The sequence below is a fragment of the Medicago sativa genome, chromosome 8, assembly GCF_051527215.1.
Source record: "Medicago sativa cultivar Bolivia chromosome 8, Bolivia_mono, whole genome shotgun sequence".
NCBI lineage: Eukaryota > Viridiplantae > Streptophyta > Magnoliopsida > Fabales > Fabaceae > Medicago > Medicago sativa.
Genome location: NC_140756.1, coordinates 38,455,102 through 38,470,925, shown reverse-complemented (window position 1 = coordinate 38,470,925; position 15,824 = coordinate 38,455,102). Strand labels below are relative to the sequence as shown.

General features: G+C 33.1%; 1 protein-coding gene, 1 long non-coding RNA gene and 1 pseudogene across 4 annotated transcripts; 2 read left to right on the top strand and 1 right to left on the bottom strand.

Annotated features, from left to right (window-relative positions):
• Window positions 1-2,278: 2,278 nt before the first annotated feature.
• LOC146898970 (uncharacterized) lies at window positions 2,279-3,172 on the top strand. The gene is made up of 4 exons (XR_015021556.1): window positions 2,279-2,365; window positions 2,456-2,551; window positions 2,639-2,752; window positions 2,908-3,172. It is a non-coding gene; the product is annotated as an uncharacterized LOC146898970 (long non-coding RNA).
• Window positions 3,173-5,539: 2,367 nt separating this feature from the next.
• LOC146898969 (G-type lectin S-receptor-like serine/threonine-protein kinase At1g67520) lies at window positions 5,540-9,287 on the top strand. 2 transcript variants are annotated; one of them, XM_085732886.1, is made up of 7 exons: window positions 5,540-6,794; window positions 7,031-7,138; window positions 7,212-7,399; window positions 7,541-7,751; window positions 8,272-8,509; window positions 8,584-8,734; window positions 8,816-9,287. In XM_085732886.1, exons 1-7 carry the CDS (start codon window positions 5,651-5,653, stop codon window positions 9,134-9,136), a joined length of 2,361 nt encoding a protein of 786 aa, XP_085589012.1. In that variant the 5' UTR covers window positions 5,540-5,650; the 3' UTR covers window positions 9,137-9,287. The 2 variants fall into 2 exon arrangements, with proteins under 2 accessions (XP_085589012.1, XP_085589013.1); XM_085732887.1 differs by lacking the exon at window positions 7,031-7,138.
• Window positions 9,288-10,441: 1,154 nt separating this feature from the next.
• Window positions 10,442-14,336, bottom strand: LOC146898968 (G-type lectin S-receptor-like serine/threonine-protein kinase At1g67520; annotated as a pseudogene). Its single transcript, XR_015024114.1, has 7 exons — window positions 13,062-14,336; window positions 12,098-12,229; window positions 11,811-12,010; window positions 11,501-11,705; window positions 11,090-11,325; window positions 10,835-10,991; window positions 10,442-10,745 (listed from the first exon to the last, which is right to left on the bottom strand). The product of XR_015024114.1 is annotated as a G-type lectin S-receptor-like serine/threonine-protein kinase At1g67520 (transcript).
• Window positions 14,337-15,824: the final 1,488 nt, after the last annotated feature.

Genomic DNA, 15,824 nt, shown 5'->3' with positions numbered 1-15,824 from the left:
TTCTTCTCTAAATACACTACTACAAAATTGGGAAAATATAGCGCCTCATAAATAACGCTTTTAACACTAAAGCGCTATAAATTAAAACACGGAGGTCTTAGCTAGCGCTTTGTATTGAAAGCGTCAGTATAGGTTAAATAAAAATAATAGATAGTTAAATAAAAAACATGATTAATCGTATATGGCCCTTTTTATGAAAAGCGCTATATATAAATCAACCTTAAATAGCGCTTATAAGTTAAAAAAAGCGCTAATGTATGCTTGAGAAAGATAGCGCTTATAGGTTAAAAAAGCGCCATTTTATCAAGTGATTTAATGTACATTAACTAACATGTCCCCTGTTCGATCCCCTGCATAGCATATTTCAATTTTTTTTTGAATTTTTTTTTTTAATATTTTTATCATATATATATAACAAACTAAATCCAAACTTTTTCAAAAAAACAAATCCAAACTTTTTCCAAAAAACAAATCCAAACTAAAAAACAAAATCCAAACTTTTCCAAAAAAACAAATCCAAACTTTTTCCAAAACACAAATCCAAACTAAAAAAACAAATCTAAAAAAACAAATCAAAATTTTCAGATCCCACTAAATCCTACTTTTCCATAAATAAATCATATTATCGCAAAAAAAAAAAATTGTCTTCAAGTTCTCTCTCACAGCTATTTAAATAGATGAGGTGCGGATAGTAACTGTGTGAGAAAGATTAAGTGAGAAACAAACTTGATGATTATAAATAGAGGTGCGGATAGTAACTGTGTGAGAAAGATTAAGTGAGAAACAAACTTGATGATTATAAATAGATGAGACCATTAGAGAATTAGGGTTACAACAAACAGAGAAATAGATAGCAAAGGAAACATAAGAGAATTAGGGTTCACGAGGCAAGGTGCCAATGAGATAATTGATTACTGCAGTCACAACAAGGACGATATTACGGGTATCGAAAGTTTGAAGAATAGCATGATTTTAATTCTTTTCATTGTGATAGTTCCAGGAATTATAAGCGTGCTTCATGTAGACATGTTTATAGGCTTTAAAAGCTATTCCACATCAACATGTTTCTAGGGATTCTATAGGTGCTTCACCTTGTGATAATACTTTGGCTTCTAAAGGTGCTTCACGTCATCATGATTCTTTGGATTTTAGAGGTGTTCTACATCGTGATGTTAATTTGCCTTCTAAGGGTGCGACATGTCATCATACTTCTTTGGATTCTAAGGTGTCCCACTTGGTGATATGAATTTGGCTTTTAAGGGTGAGCATCGGTTAGACTCATAGAGGAAGGTCTTTGGTGCGACGTCGCGTCTCACATCAAATTGCAAGCAAGGAAAGGCATTGAGTTGCTACACCGGCGAAAAATAGACGCTCGTTGTTAAACTATTCGGAATTGTAGCCGCCGCCAATTCAGGTATGGGGTGAGAGAGAAGAGTTCGAGATCATGAGTATAAATTAATTGAGATGAAGGGAAAATTCATATTTCCCAAAGTTCATTTGGGGCTCGCCGCGACGGTTGTAGCCCATTGAGAAAATAATCAAATTAATATGCAAACTTTGAAGTGTGAGGTTAAAAGAGGATTTAGAAACTTTATTAAGGTGTTTCTTGATTTAAATTTTGTGTGTGCTCATGTTTGATTTGCCACGATTATTTGTATTGGTTAATTATTCAATGATTGATATAAATGTGATGTTACGTGATCTATACTTGAATGATGTTCGATTTGAATGTTAATGTTGATGTCGTTCTCTCTCACTTAATCTTTCTCACACAGTTACTATCCGCAAAAAAAATCATATCCTTCTTATCCCCCCATCGAATATCATTGATGTTAATTGAAGCAGAACAAGAATTGGTCAAAGCATACATGGTTAAGGAATTTTTGAAATATAAAGATGAGCGCAAGTTATTTATTCTACCTATGTAAGATTTTCCTTGAAACTTTGTTTTTGATTATTTTTTCTTAACTTGTTACCATAGTTTATAGAAGATTTTCTAATTAACTTTGACATTTGTGTAGTGGACATTGGGTGTTAGTTGTCATTGATATCCCATATCGGAAATCATGTATTATTTGGATCCATTACTCAATGACTATTTGAATTACCCAAAAATGTAGAATATGTTTGACACGTAAGTATATATAAATTTATATATTGATGCATATGAAAACAATATATACATATATATATATATATATATACATATATATATATATATATATATATATATATATATATGATTAGTTGTATGTAATCTGAGTTTACATTTATATTTTGTAGAGTTCTACAGGTATTTCGCTCTGCAAGGGACTCTCAAGTATCAAAGAATAAATTTAACAACATATCATGGGTCCAAGTACAGGTTTAGTAATATAACATAACAACCTTAAAAAATTAGTGTATGAATAATATAAATAATTTGATTGATACAAACTTATTTTATTTTTTGTAGCGTCCTCGCCAAGAAAATGGTATAGATTGCGGGTACTTTGTGATGAGGTTTATGAAAGAGATTCTCATTTCAAAACTAAACGAGATTCCAAAGCTGGTATGTTATTTTTATATTAAAGTATAATATTTGTATATAATTAAGTTTATTAAGTAACATGGTTATTTTTTGTTGTAATATATGCAGTACATTGATGATTTCAAGTGTGTGACATACTAAAAAGATAAACTAAGAGAAATCCAAGAAGAATGGTGTCATTTCATGCTCAGCCTAAAAGTTATATGATATTTTTATGATAAGGTGGGTTTCATGTTTCTCAATACATTTGCTAGAAGCGGTAGTTGTTTTAATTTATAATCTTGCTTTAATTTGTACTCATGATCAGTAGTACTTTGAATTTATCTTTAATATAATATAGTATTATTGCTTAATGGTGTTTTCTGGTATATATTCAGGTGGAGGATTCAAGTGGAGGAGAGTGAACGAAATTTGGAAATGAATGATGATTTGCTTGCTTGTTTTGGATAAAAATGTTGAGAAGATCAAGAAGATAGATGAAGACTGCATGATACCATAGAAGATTTTGATGTTTATGTTAACTAATTAGGTTTAACTCCTAGAGATATCTATGTTACCATATTATAGGCTATACATTTCTGACTTTTATGCTATATATACATACATTTTTTATGATATGGTTAAGTTTTATTTGATAAATAATAGTTCCAATTATAATGTGCCAAAATTATATATATTTCCCTTTAAATTTATGACTTTATATATATTTTACTTTAAATTGATAAAAAAACGCTATCTGCAAAGGAAAAAAAATTGACAAAAAATAAAAATAAATGCTTCTTCTAGCGTTTTTTTTTCCTTTATAAAGTGTTATCTAAACATAATGTTACATAGCGTTTTTAAAACAAAAACGTTGTCTTTAAACCTGTCTTAGATGGCATTTTTTTTAAATCACTATCTAAGGAGACCCTTTGCTAGCGCTTTTTGACATAAAGCGTTATATAAGCTTTAGCTAGCGCTTTATACATAAAAAAAGTGCTATATCACTTTTACCAGCGCCATTTACAGTAGCGATTCAAAAGCACTATCTAAAGCAAAAAAAAAAAAAGCGCTACATAAACTCATTTTTGTAGTAGTGATATATTCTCTAGGACGATCGACTAATACCGTTCCGATATACTGACAGGCGGGATATTACATCTTTTTGTAACAGCCCGACTTCCCTGGGCTACCCAGCCTTGGCCGACTTCCACTATGGGCTACCCGGCACTGTTACTCACAAGCTTAATCACTACCCCCCTTGTAGTGTTTTTGCCTCCCGTGGGAATCGAACCTAGTACTTGGGGATAAGTACTACTTCAATCCATTCCCACTAAAGGTAAACTTATATGCTAGACTTTCTAGATACGTCTAGTATGGGTGTTACATTTGGTATCAGAGCACGTCGATTCAGACCGTGCCTTGGGTCATTAAGTTACATTTGGTAGCTCAATTGGTAGTGGGAATGCATTGAACTAGTACTTAACCCCAGGTACTAGGTTCGATTCCCACGGGAGGCAAAAACACCACTATAGGGGGGGGGGGGGGTGATTAAGCTTGTGAGTAACAGTGCCGGGGGGTACAGTGCCTAGTCGGGACCCGCCTGGGCTGTTACAATAAAAGGCGCCTTTTTTTGTAACAGCCCGACTTCCCTGGGCTACCCGGCCTTGGCCGACTTCCACTATGCGCTACCCGGCACTGTTACTCACAAGCTTAATCACTACCCCCTTGTAGTGTTTTTGCCTCACGTGGGAATCGAACCTAGTACCTGGGGATAAGTACTACTTATTGTCCTCATCAGATTTCACGTTCCACACAATCTAATAAAACCAACATTATTTTTATGTTCCACTACAAAATGTTCAAGAAGAGTACTTTTCCCCAACACTACTTTTTTAAAGCAAGGAAAAATATCAGTCTACTTTAACACACTTATTGAAGGATGAGTGATGGAAAGTTGATAACATCTCTGGTCATACTGTTGTCCTCTTTTTTAAACTTAATTTACTGACATTTTTCTGTAAACTAACAATTTCAATTTAGTAGTAATAGACTAATATATTGAAAATTAAATAATATGATAAGCTGCTGATTATTTATTTTTGAGTCTGCTTTGGTCTAAAAAAGAACACATCTTTCACTTTTTATTACTTTTCTGAATAGTAAAGATAATGCATGAAAGGTTGTATTACTTTGTAGGTAACTAAAGTAATTGAAACTTTTTAAATAGGTCTCTAAACTAAAAAAAAAAATATATATACATCATATATTTTTTTGCAATTAGGTATTTTGTTTACGGTTGACAGTATTTTTTAGGAGGGGTATCGGCCAACAAGGTTGAAACTAGACGAAAACTAACCTAGAAAGAACAAGATGGGAAATGATGCTTTATTTGAATGAGACGAATTAACAACAGATCATAGCCAGAATAAAAGATCAGATGACAGCTACTTGAAAATTGTATTCTTTCATGAACAAAAAAAGCCAAAATCTTTTCATTATTTTTTTTGAATAAAAAAAGTCTTTTCTTTATTTATATATTACGTCGTTTAATTTGCCTATTACAAAAATTGTTATTTAATTTCATTGCTTGAGTTTCTAAAAATAATTACTTATGCCCCCTGGTGAGCTGGAGACGTTGTTAGGTTTTTTACATTAGTCACCCATAATTATTAGGTTATGCTAACCGGTGTTCATGAAACATTTGTTAAAAAAACAAAGCAAAGATAAATTTGTATTGAAAATATCAGTTTTAATCCTTTAATAAGAGATTGATGTTTGAAGATAATTTTTTTATACTTGGTTTTTTAACAAGTACCTTTGCCACATGACACTGGTTTGCATTTTCCTAATTATTATTGTATAAAAATAAACTGATTGTTTCCTTTGCTTTCCAAAAAGTTACTGAGAAACATATTTTAGTCCAACATTTTGTAGTGGAAAAATAAAGGTAAAGTTGGTTTGTGACTAATCGTGGAAACCTGAACTAACTCTGATAAGAGCCTAAAGTAAATTGTATAATTTTTTTTTATCCAAAGTTGGGCAGTTCAGACTGTAAAAGTTGATACTATTCTCGTTTGGGTTTAGTGTATATTTCTCTTTCTTTTTGAAACAATATTCATCAATCTTGTAAGCTTTGAAATGAAGAAACTAGTTGCATTGATATGCTTATGGTTGTGGTGGAGTTCTACTTCTATTATTTGTGCTAATGCAACAAATGATAGTTTGAAGCCAGGTGATACAATAAAGTACAAATCCAAGCTATGTTCTAAACAAGGCAAGTATTGTCTATATTTCAATCGAACATTAGATAGCGAGGATGCTCACTTGTTCATTGGTGTTAATGCTGATTATGGAAAAGTAGTGTGGATGCATGATAGAAATCATTCCATTGACTTAAATTCAGCAGTTCTATCATTAGACTACTCTGGTGTGCTCAAAATAGAATCACAAAATAGGAATTTACCAATAATCATTTACTCTTCACCTCAACCCTCCAACAACACTGTCGCCACTATGTTAGACACCGGTAACTTTGTGCTTCAACAACTTCACACAAATGGGACAAAGAGTATATTATGGCAGAGTTTTGATTATCCCACAGCCACTTTGATCCCAACAATGAAGTTAGGTGTTAACCGAAAAACCGGACATAATTGGTCATTGGTTTCATGGTTGGCTCCGTCACTACCAAATTCAGGTGGATTTAGTCTTGAATGGGAACCTAACGAAGGTGAATTGAACATCATGCAACGCGGCAAAGTGTATTGGAAAAGCGGAAAACGTAGAAGCAATGGTTTATTCGAGAACATTCCAGTGAAAATTCAACGAGTGTATCAGTACATTATTGACAAGGATGAAGACTCTTTCACTTTCGAAATCAAAGATCAAAATTATAAGATGTTCCCAGGGTGGGAACTGTTCTCAACAGGGATGTTAACGAGTAGTGAAGGAGAGATTGCTAATGCAGATGTGTGTTATGGATATAATCGTGATGGAGGGTGCCAAAAATGGGAGGATATACCAACTTGCAGGGAACCTGGTGAGGTGTTTCAAATAAAGAAAGGCAGACCCAAAACCAGGGCAACCGTCCAAGACAATGTGGCTTATGGTTATAGTGACTGTAAGCTCAGTTGTTGGAGAAACTGTGACTGCAATGGGTTCCAAGAATTTTATCGTAATGGGACTGGATGTATATTTTATTCTTCGAATTCGACAAAAGATGTTGATTGGGAGTATCCAAATATCTTTAACGTCATGGTAAAGCCAACGCTAAATCACCATCGTAAGTCCAATATCATTTTATTTATTTTTTAGATAACTATATAGATCGCGCACCCGCGCGTCGCAGATTTGAATTATACATAGGGTGATAGAGCTTCGCCGCTGTCTAAGTTACTCCTACCAGCATTAGACATATTATATAGAACATTTAAAAATCAACACTAATATTTTTTCTAAAAATAAAATGATTTTTTTTTTTTTTTTTTTTGTGATTACCATCCTTATATCACAATGCAGGTAAAAACATGTGGATATTGATAGGTGCTGCAATAGCAGCTGCTATACTCATATTATGCACACTCCTTTTATGTGTAGCCAAAAGGAAACAAAAATATGCGCGTAAAGGTACCTGCATATTTACTAAACTCAATCCCTTTGTTTTCTATCTTTATCTTTTTTTTTTTCTTTGTTATTGTAGATAAGAAAAGTAAAAGAAAGGAAGATAAGAGCAATGATTTAGCGGAATTCTACGATATCAAAGATCTTGAAGATGACTTCAAGGGACATGATATAAAAGTTTTTAACTATACATCAATTTTGGAAGCAACTATGGACTTTTCACCTGAAAACAAGTTAGGACAAGGAGGTTATGGACCTGTTTATAAGGTGACTTTACGATTCTAATTTAGATTTAAATTACTTACTATTATAATTTTGGTATCACCTTCATGTTGCAAACAAACTACCCGTTTATAAGGTGCATTACCGTTGTAATTAAGATTGGTGATTTTTGTTCTACAACTTCAGGGAATTTTGCCAACAGGGCAAGAAATTGCTGTAAAAAGACTTTCAAAAACATCTCGACAAGGAATTGTGGAATTCAAAAATGAATTGGTACTTATATGTGAACTTCAGCACAGAAATCTTGTACAACTACTTGGTTGTTGCATTCATGAAGAAGAAAGGATTCTAATATATGAATACATGTCAAACAAAAGCTTGGATTTCTATCTATTTGGTGAGAATGTGTTGGACAAATTCATATAGATAAATGTTTTGTTGACACACATTTTAACATCCGACACCAACATATACAATTCACAATTTTTAGTTTATTTTCTCTCACCTTGGATTTTACAGTGTGTTCAATCTATGGTGTCTCGAAAATTTGGGGCAAAATATAATCGTTGATCCTTATAAATGTGATCATTATTATGCAGCCACCAAACTTTGCTTTAGCCAACTAAAATATTGTAGTATATATTCTAGAAGTTTCACTAACAAGGAATGCTATCAACACTTATTCTAACACATACTTTCCAACACATTCTCTTTGATTGGTTTAAATTCACATAGGTCCCATCAAATCATGTGGGTCCCATATAAAGTTTGTGGGTCCCATGTGGATTTTAACCAATCATAGAGTGTGATGGAAATTATGTGTTAGGATGTGTCTTGCTATCATTTCTCTTCACTAATATAACATGTTATCCAAACATGAAAATAACATATCATGTTTTATGTAACTCATTGGGAAGATTCTACAAGAAGGAAATGTCTAGATTGGAAGAAGCGGTTGAACATAATAGAAGGAATATCTCAAGGTCTACTTTATCTTCATAAGTACTCAAGACTCAAAATCATTCATAGAGACTTGAAGGCTAGCAACATACTTCTTGATAAGAATATGAACGCAAAAATTTCTGATTTCGGCATGGCGAGAATGTTCACACAACAGGAATCCATAGTAAATACTAACAGGATTGTTGGGACATAGTGAGTGCTCTAAACTTTATTGATGATTGCATAAACAAAATACTTTTGATGTTCTTAAATAATTTTTTGTACAGTGGATACATGTCTCCAGAGTATGCCATGGAAGGAATATGTTCAACAAAGTCTGATGTTTATAGCTTTGGTGTGCTGCTACTTGAAATTATTTGTGGTAGAAGAAACAATAGCTTTTATGACGTTGATCGCCCACTAAATCTAATAGGACATGTATGTAAATTTGTCTCATTGACTTTAATTTTTTTATTATAAAAATTGTTACTTTTTCTAATTTGATAAAGTAACTGATAGGCATGGGAGCTATGGAATGACGGTGAGTATCTACAGTTAATGGATCCAACATTAAACAACACATTTGTTCCTGATGAAGTGCAAAGGTGCATTCATGTTGGTCTGTTATGTGTGGAACAATATGCAAGTGATCGACCAACAATGCCTGATGTTATATCAATGTTAGCAAACAAATATGAACTCACAACCTTACCAAGAAGGCCAGCATTTTATGTTAGAAGAGAGATCTTTGAAGGGGAAACAACTTCTAAAAGTCTTGATACTGACACCTATTCCATGACCGAAATTTCTACTTCATGTGAAGTGGTAGGAAGAATATAAAGTAATTAATAAATATTGTGAATAGACTCATTTGAAACAAATGATGTCCTTTGAAGTACCTAAATACCTGTTTTTTATATAATGGCTCAAATATTGTATGTACAATTGATGCAGGAGGGTTTCCTTAGTAATTTTATAGTATTTTATTTTAGCCAAATCTTAGTAATTTTCTAGAACTTTCTATTATTATTTCGTTTTGTTTTATTTCGGCCCACAGGTTTGTTATTTCTTTTTCTATTTAAACAGAGCATTATGCAGTCTAGAGGCACTTTTTGATTCAATAAAATTATTCGAGATTTTCTCTCAATTCTGGTGGATTCTGGAAACCCTTATTTTGATAGGTTTGTCGCTTGCAACCTGTCAGTTTATCTTTTAGGTTTAGCGCTTGCTATCTTACGCTTCTGTACTGCGTCAGTTGATATCAGAGCAGGTTTCTCCTGTTTTTTTTTTTAACGTGATCAGCCATGGGAGATCAACCGGTTACGAGGGCAGAGTTTGATGGTTTAAATGCGGCCGCCAAACCTCTGTTAGATAAGTTGACGACGTTTGATATGGTCCAAATGTGAAGTGAGCATTTCACACGTGTCCAAACCTGCTCTTATCCAAAGTGAGACGCTTTTATCAGTTTAAAAAGCAAAAAGTTGTACATAGTCTGTGAGTTAGAGAATTACATGCTCAATTTTGCGCCTAAAATTTAATATGGTCCCAATTTAATATACGCCTATAATACAACACTAATAACAAGTATATTTTTTTTTCACTTTCAAGTTGGTAAAATGATTTAGAGACATAAATATCTTGTATTTTCTCACGCAAAAGGTAAAATTCTTCACCACCAGCTGCAAAATTATGACCTTCAGATGATAGAAAGAACATACAACCAGTTCCATTGGTATTAGACTTTTTGAATCCAAAGCAGCTGCAGTTTCGCCAACACATAGCTTGACAATCACTTATGGTATAGCTAGCATTTCCTATATCATTTAACATTGTCATATTGGGATTGGGATAACCTTCTTTACTTTCAAATACATCACCAAAATTCCTGCAAGCAGGCCTGTCCTCGTACTTTTGGCCTTAACACACATAAGCCATTGCTAAAGTATCTCCTTTCTTTTTCCTGTTTATCAACTGCCCATTTCCCATTAGAGCCCATATAGTAAGGTCTTCATCATTTGATAGTGTAAATGAGAAGGAATCTTCATTCTCATTAGACACAGGTGTGTACTGAACTTCTTTATCTTCAGCTATATGCTCAAATTTATTATGTCTGATCAACTTTCCACTTTTGAAGTAAACTTCTTCTCTATGTTTAATAAGCAATTCTCTACCTCTATGTGTTCCCAATCAAGCCTAAATGGACCAGAAGCTGCTATTTTTACCAGTTTTGTGATTCACACCTAATTTCATCCCAGGGAGAAAACTATCAGTAGGATGATCTAAAAGTTTGCCACAATACCTTCTTCGTCTGAATATCTTGCAACACAAAGTTGCATGTATCCAACAAGGTGGCCACAATAGTACTTCTATTCAAAGGTTGAGGTGAAGCATATAGGATTATTGGTTCCACCAACTCAAGAACCACGCCTTATTTCCATAGCTCCCATGCCTGTGATCACATCAGTGAAATATTTCATGTCAAAACTCAGTCAACATGCATGCATTGTTTAGAATGAGTATAGAGAAATGATGACATACATGTTCTACTAGATTAAGTGGTCTGTCTTCAGAGTAGAAACTATTGTTTTTTTCACCATTGATAATTTCAAGGAGCAGCACTCCAAAGCTATACACATCAGACTTTGTAGAAAATACTCCTTCCATCGCATACTCTGGAGACATGTAAGTGTAACCACTGTATGGAACAAAAAATATTACCGACATTAAAAAATAGTTTCAGTTTACGCAATTCTCATTAGAATTTAGATGCAAAAGAGAACACGAAAAACTCACTATGTCCCAACAATTCTGTTGGTATTTGCTTCGGTTTCTTGTTTTGTGAACATTCTTGCCACACCAAAATCAGAAATTTTCGGGTTCATATTTTCATCAAGGAGAATATTACTAGCCTTCGAATCTCTGGATAATTTGGAGTCTTGAGTATTTGTGAAGGTATAGTAATCCCTGAGCAATTCCTTCTATTATGCTAAAGTGTTTGTTCCAATCTAACAACTTTCTTCTAGTGGAATCTTCTCACAAAAAAGGAAAAAAAATACAATGCCATGAGAAGAAGTATTAAAATAAATATAACTTTACTGGTATATATTAATAACTTTTAGTTCTCTGCATCAAGAAATTTAAATTACTCTTCTTAATATTCAATACACAACCTTAATGAGATATTGTAAAGTTAATATATCTCACCAAATAAAAAGAAGTCCAAGCTTTTGTTGGGCATATACTCATAGATCAACATTCGCTCTTGTTCATGAATGCAATGACCGATTAGTTGAACAAGATTTGTATGCTGAAGCTTACAAATGAGTGTTAATTCATTTCTAAACTCAGTCATTCCTTGTCCAGATGTTTTTGAAAGTTTCTTCACAGCTACTTAAAATTGATGAATTCCCTGAATTGAATATAAAAACATCATTAATAAAATTGATGAATGCATTATCTTAACTGTTTAATCATGTACTTATTTTATCTCAGAAAAACTATAAAAAAGTGTCACCTTAAAAACAGGTCCAAAGCCACCCTGTCCTAACTTATTTTCTAATGAAAAGCCATTGGTAGCCACAAGTATTGATGAATAGCTAAACACTTTTAGGTCATCTCCATTGCTTAAATCGCCTATTAGATCATCGCCATTAGAGTATTGCCTAGAACCTTCTAGATCTTGAATCTCAATCTGCGTTCTCATTCTTTCCCTCTCTGTTTATATAAAGATGAAAAATGAATTATTAAGGGATATTTTTATAGTAGTATTAAATTTTTTCTTGTTAAGAAAAATGTAATTACCTTGAAGAAGATATTTTCATTTCCTTAATGCTCGAAACAAAATGGAAAAACCAATAATGAGTAGAAAAATCCCGATTCCAACGCAAATCAATATCAACTTGTTAGTATTACCTTCCTTGGATACCTTAACTTCTGTAAATTATGTGTGTCAATACTCAGATCACACAACTTCTATTTAAATTGGTGTTACAATAAATAAATTGAACGCCTAATGAATTACCATTAAGAAGTTGTATTCTCTAAGATTATAAACAAACAATCTAGGAAATTGTACAATTAAATGAATATCTACAGATTTACTTAATTCTAACAGATACAAAATCAAGGAATTGACGAAAGCCTACATGGCTCAAGTGGCGAGCGACGTAGTTTTTTCATAAATATACTAACAAGCTAATAGGAGAGAATAAGATTAAGTTCTATTTTGATTTCTAGTTAGGGACATTACATCCTCTGGTAGAAAGGTATAATTAAAATGTAGTATTTTCTAGTTAGGGATATACTTGTCAAAATCGGGATTTTGCTTCAAGTCGAAAGGGAATAGCGAAATCGAAAATCGTAAAATCACAATCAAAATCGAAGGATTTTATTGAATTACTTTTGTAGAATTGATACAAGAAATCGTAAAATCGCAATCGAAATCGATGGATTTTACCAAAACAAAAAAATGCTAAATATATGTTATAAATTGTATATAATCATAAATGAGTCACTTTTAAAGTTCACAAAATACTTATACATAAATAATTACAAAAAAACAGGACAAAATCCTTCAAAACCCTTTAAAATAGTGCAATTTTGTATGGATTTCACGATATTGTGCAGTTTTGATACGATTTTACTAGGATTTTGCATATTTTAGGATTCTGCTATGGATTTGAGTCGTTGAAGGTGAATAAAGTTGCAAAATCCTGGATTTTAAAATTTAAGTCAGGATTTTAACAACAACAACGAATATACATACCTTTGTGATCGGTGTTGTTCTTAACTAGCATATTGTAAAACTTGTAATCACCACTCCCTGCGATGTTAAGACCTTCAGTTGATACCAAGAAGACACAACAAGTTCCATTATGATACAAGTTTTCGAATCCAAAGCAGCTGCATTTACTCCAGCACATATCTTGGCAATCACTTATGCCATAACTAGCATTTAGAATATCGTGTTCAATATTTTCATTAGGGTAAATTGTCTTGCTATCAAACTTATCACCAGGATTCCGGCATGTAGGCACCTTTGCATCACCCCATTTTTGGCATCCATCATTAGTGTTATACCCATAACACATATCAGCCCTTCCTATGTGATCACTTCCTTCCTGTCTATCAGTTGCCCAGTTTGTAATAGAGTCCATACTGTACAACTGTCTTCATTTGTAGTTGTGTATGATAAATACTCTTCATTCTCATTCGACACAGCGTTGACCATAAAGTCCTTTCCAGATATATACTCAAATGTATTGTTTTTCAGTTTTCCACTTCTCCAATAAACCTTTTCTCTATGCTTGATGACCAATTCTTTTCTGTTGGGTTCCCAATCAAGCCTGAATGGACCAGGAGCATGGATTGTTTCACTGATTCTTGAAACCAGTGACAATTTATGACCAGTTTTGTGATTCACACCTAATTTCATCCCAGGGAGCCAACTATCGGTTGGGTGATCAAAACTTTGCCACAACACAATGTTGTTCTGAATATCTTTCAACACGAAGTTACCACTATCCAACAAGGTGGCAACAATAGTACTATTGTTAAAAGGTTGAGGTGAAGAATACAGGATTATTGGGTCAACAATTTCGGATTCTATTTTGAGTAAATAAGAGTGGTCTAGTGATAGAACTGCTGAACTTTTGTCTGCAAGTTGGTTTCTGTTAGCAACCCACACTAACCAAGTATCTCTCCCTTGGCCAAATATGCAAAGATAAGTGAGGTTTTCACGATCTGGTTTTTGGTCAAAATTCATGCAATATCTACGTTGTTTAAAACTCAACATGGATTTGGTACTGGCATTCAGTTTATCTCCTGGCTTCATACTATCAATATTTTCTGCCATGACAATACTAGTCGTCCAACAAAACAAGCTCAAGTATGTGAAGAGAAGCAAAACATCAGCTTTTCGTTGTGCACTACAAAGCACCATTGTTAATGCTTCGAATGTGGGAAGGTTAATTTGCAATTAGGTTTTGGATTAATGAAGATTTTTTTCATTTAACGTCGGATTAATAAAGATGGTGGTGCATGCAAGCAAGTGGAAATGCGAGAACAATAATCAGTCCATAAAAGGAACTTTGTCATTCATTTCTATAATCTAAAGTAGACCCTTTAGTAATTTTTTGAAAAACGTTTTCTTTTAAAGACAAAATATTAATTTTTAAATCGTAGGTAGGGTAAATCATCATATATTTCAACGATGCTAAAGAGACATGGAAATTGGATGATAATTAGTTTATCAAAAGAAGTTTTCACATTCATTTTTCTAATCTAAAGTAAACAGCACTTCTTTATAGAAAGGTTATGGAACAAGTTTTTACATTTATCTTGTACTTTAGATATGGATTCCTATATTTATATCTTAAAACTATATATCTTTCAGATCTTCATCCCACTGGATTCAAAAGGCTTACCACCTGCGCTTCAGTTTTTGTCCATGTTTCTGTAGATAGATATTACTTAGCATTGCCGTTCAAAAAATAAATAAAATAAAACTAGCATTGCCTCTAGAATGTTTAAAAATAAATACATTCTCAGCATTGAAAATTTAGTAAGCATGCCAAAATAACTGTAACAAACACTTGAAATATACTGGTTTATGCCTTATAAGTCGAAATTAATGTATTGTCTACAACTGTTGCAAACACTTAAAACCAGCAAATTTACCGAGGCAAAAAAACATCTCTACATACTCGTAAACTTACCCCAAGGTTGAAATCAATTCCTACAATTTTTCTTAAGCTTTTGTTCTTTACTTGCATTTCTTTACTTTCTTGTCTTTCATTTTTTTTGCTTTACATTTCCAGACATTTACTTTTAAGTCATTTACTTGCATGTCTTTATTTTACATACCTCATCTACTATGATCCGTTGGTGATTTCCAAAATAATGGAATCACTTTAGAACCAAAAGTTGCAACTCTTCATGGGAATGATTCATATACATTGGAATAATATTATTTACTGATAGATAATGAACCATAACATTGATTCAAGTCAAATACTTCATGTATATGCTCATAACCTTTGGCAAAATGGTGTTTTCTCTAATGTGAAGGCCATATACTGCACTATAAATGTTTGGCATTTGGGCATCAGGTTGGACACGAATTGTACATTAATAACATAATTCTCCCTCATTCTCTTACTCTGAACCATCCATCAATTCTCTAATGCATGAGTCAAATGTTGAAACCATAAATATGTAAAATATTGTTAAAAGATAGGCTTGGTGTGATTGTGCAATACACATCAATGAACTCGTAGTATCCTGAAGCGGGGATTTGCTGGTCATTCCTATTGCATCCAATACACAATTATTGGTGTGGGCGAATAGAACCTAAAGGTTAGTGTGGCAACCCCATACTCTTTGAGTTTTACGTGCATAACCATTAAACTTTTTAGATTTCAAGTGGAGCAACCTCTTCCCAACAATTAAGTTATATTAAACACTCTTTAGGTTTGATTTATGACTTATTTATGGCTAATTAATGGCTGAATTTTTTTGGGAGAGATGA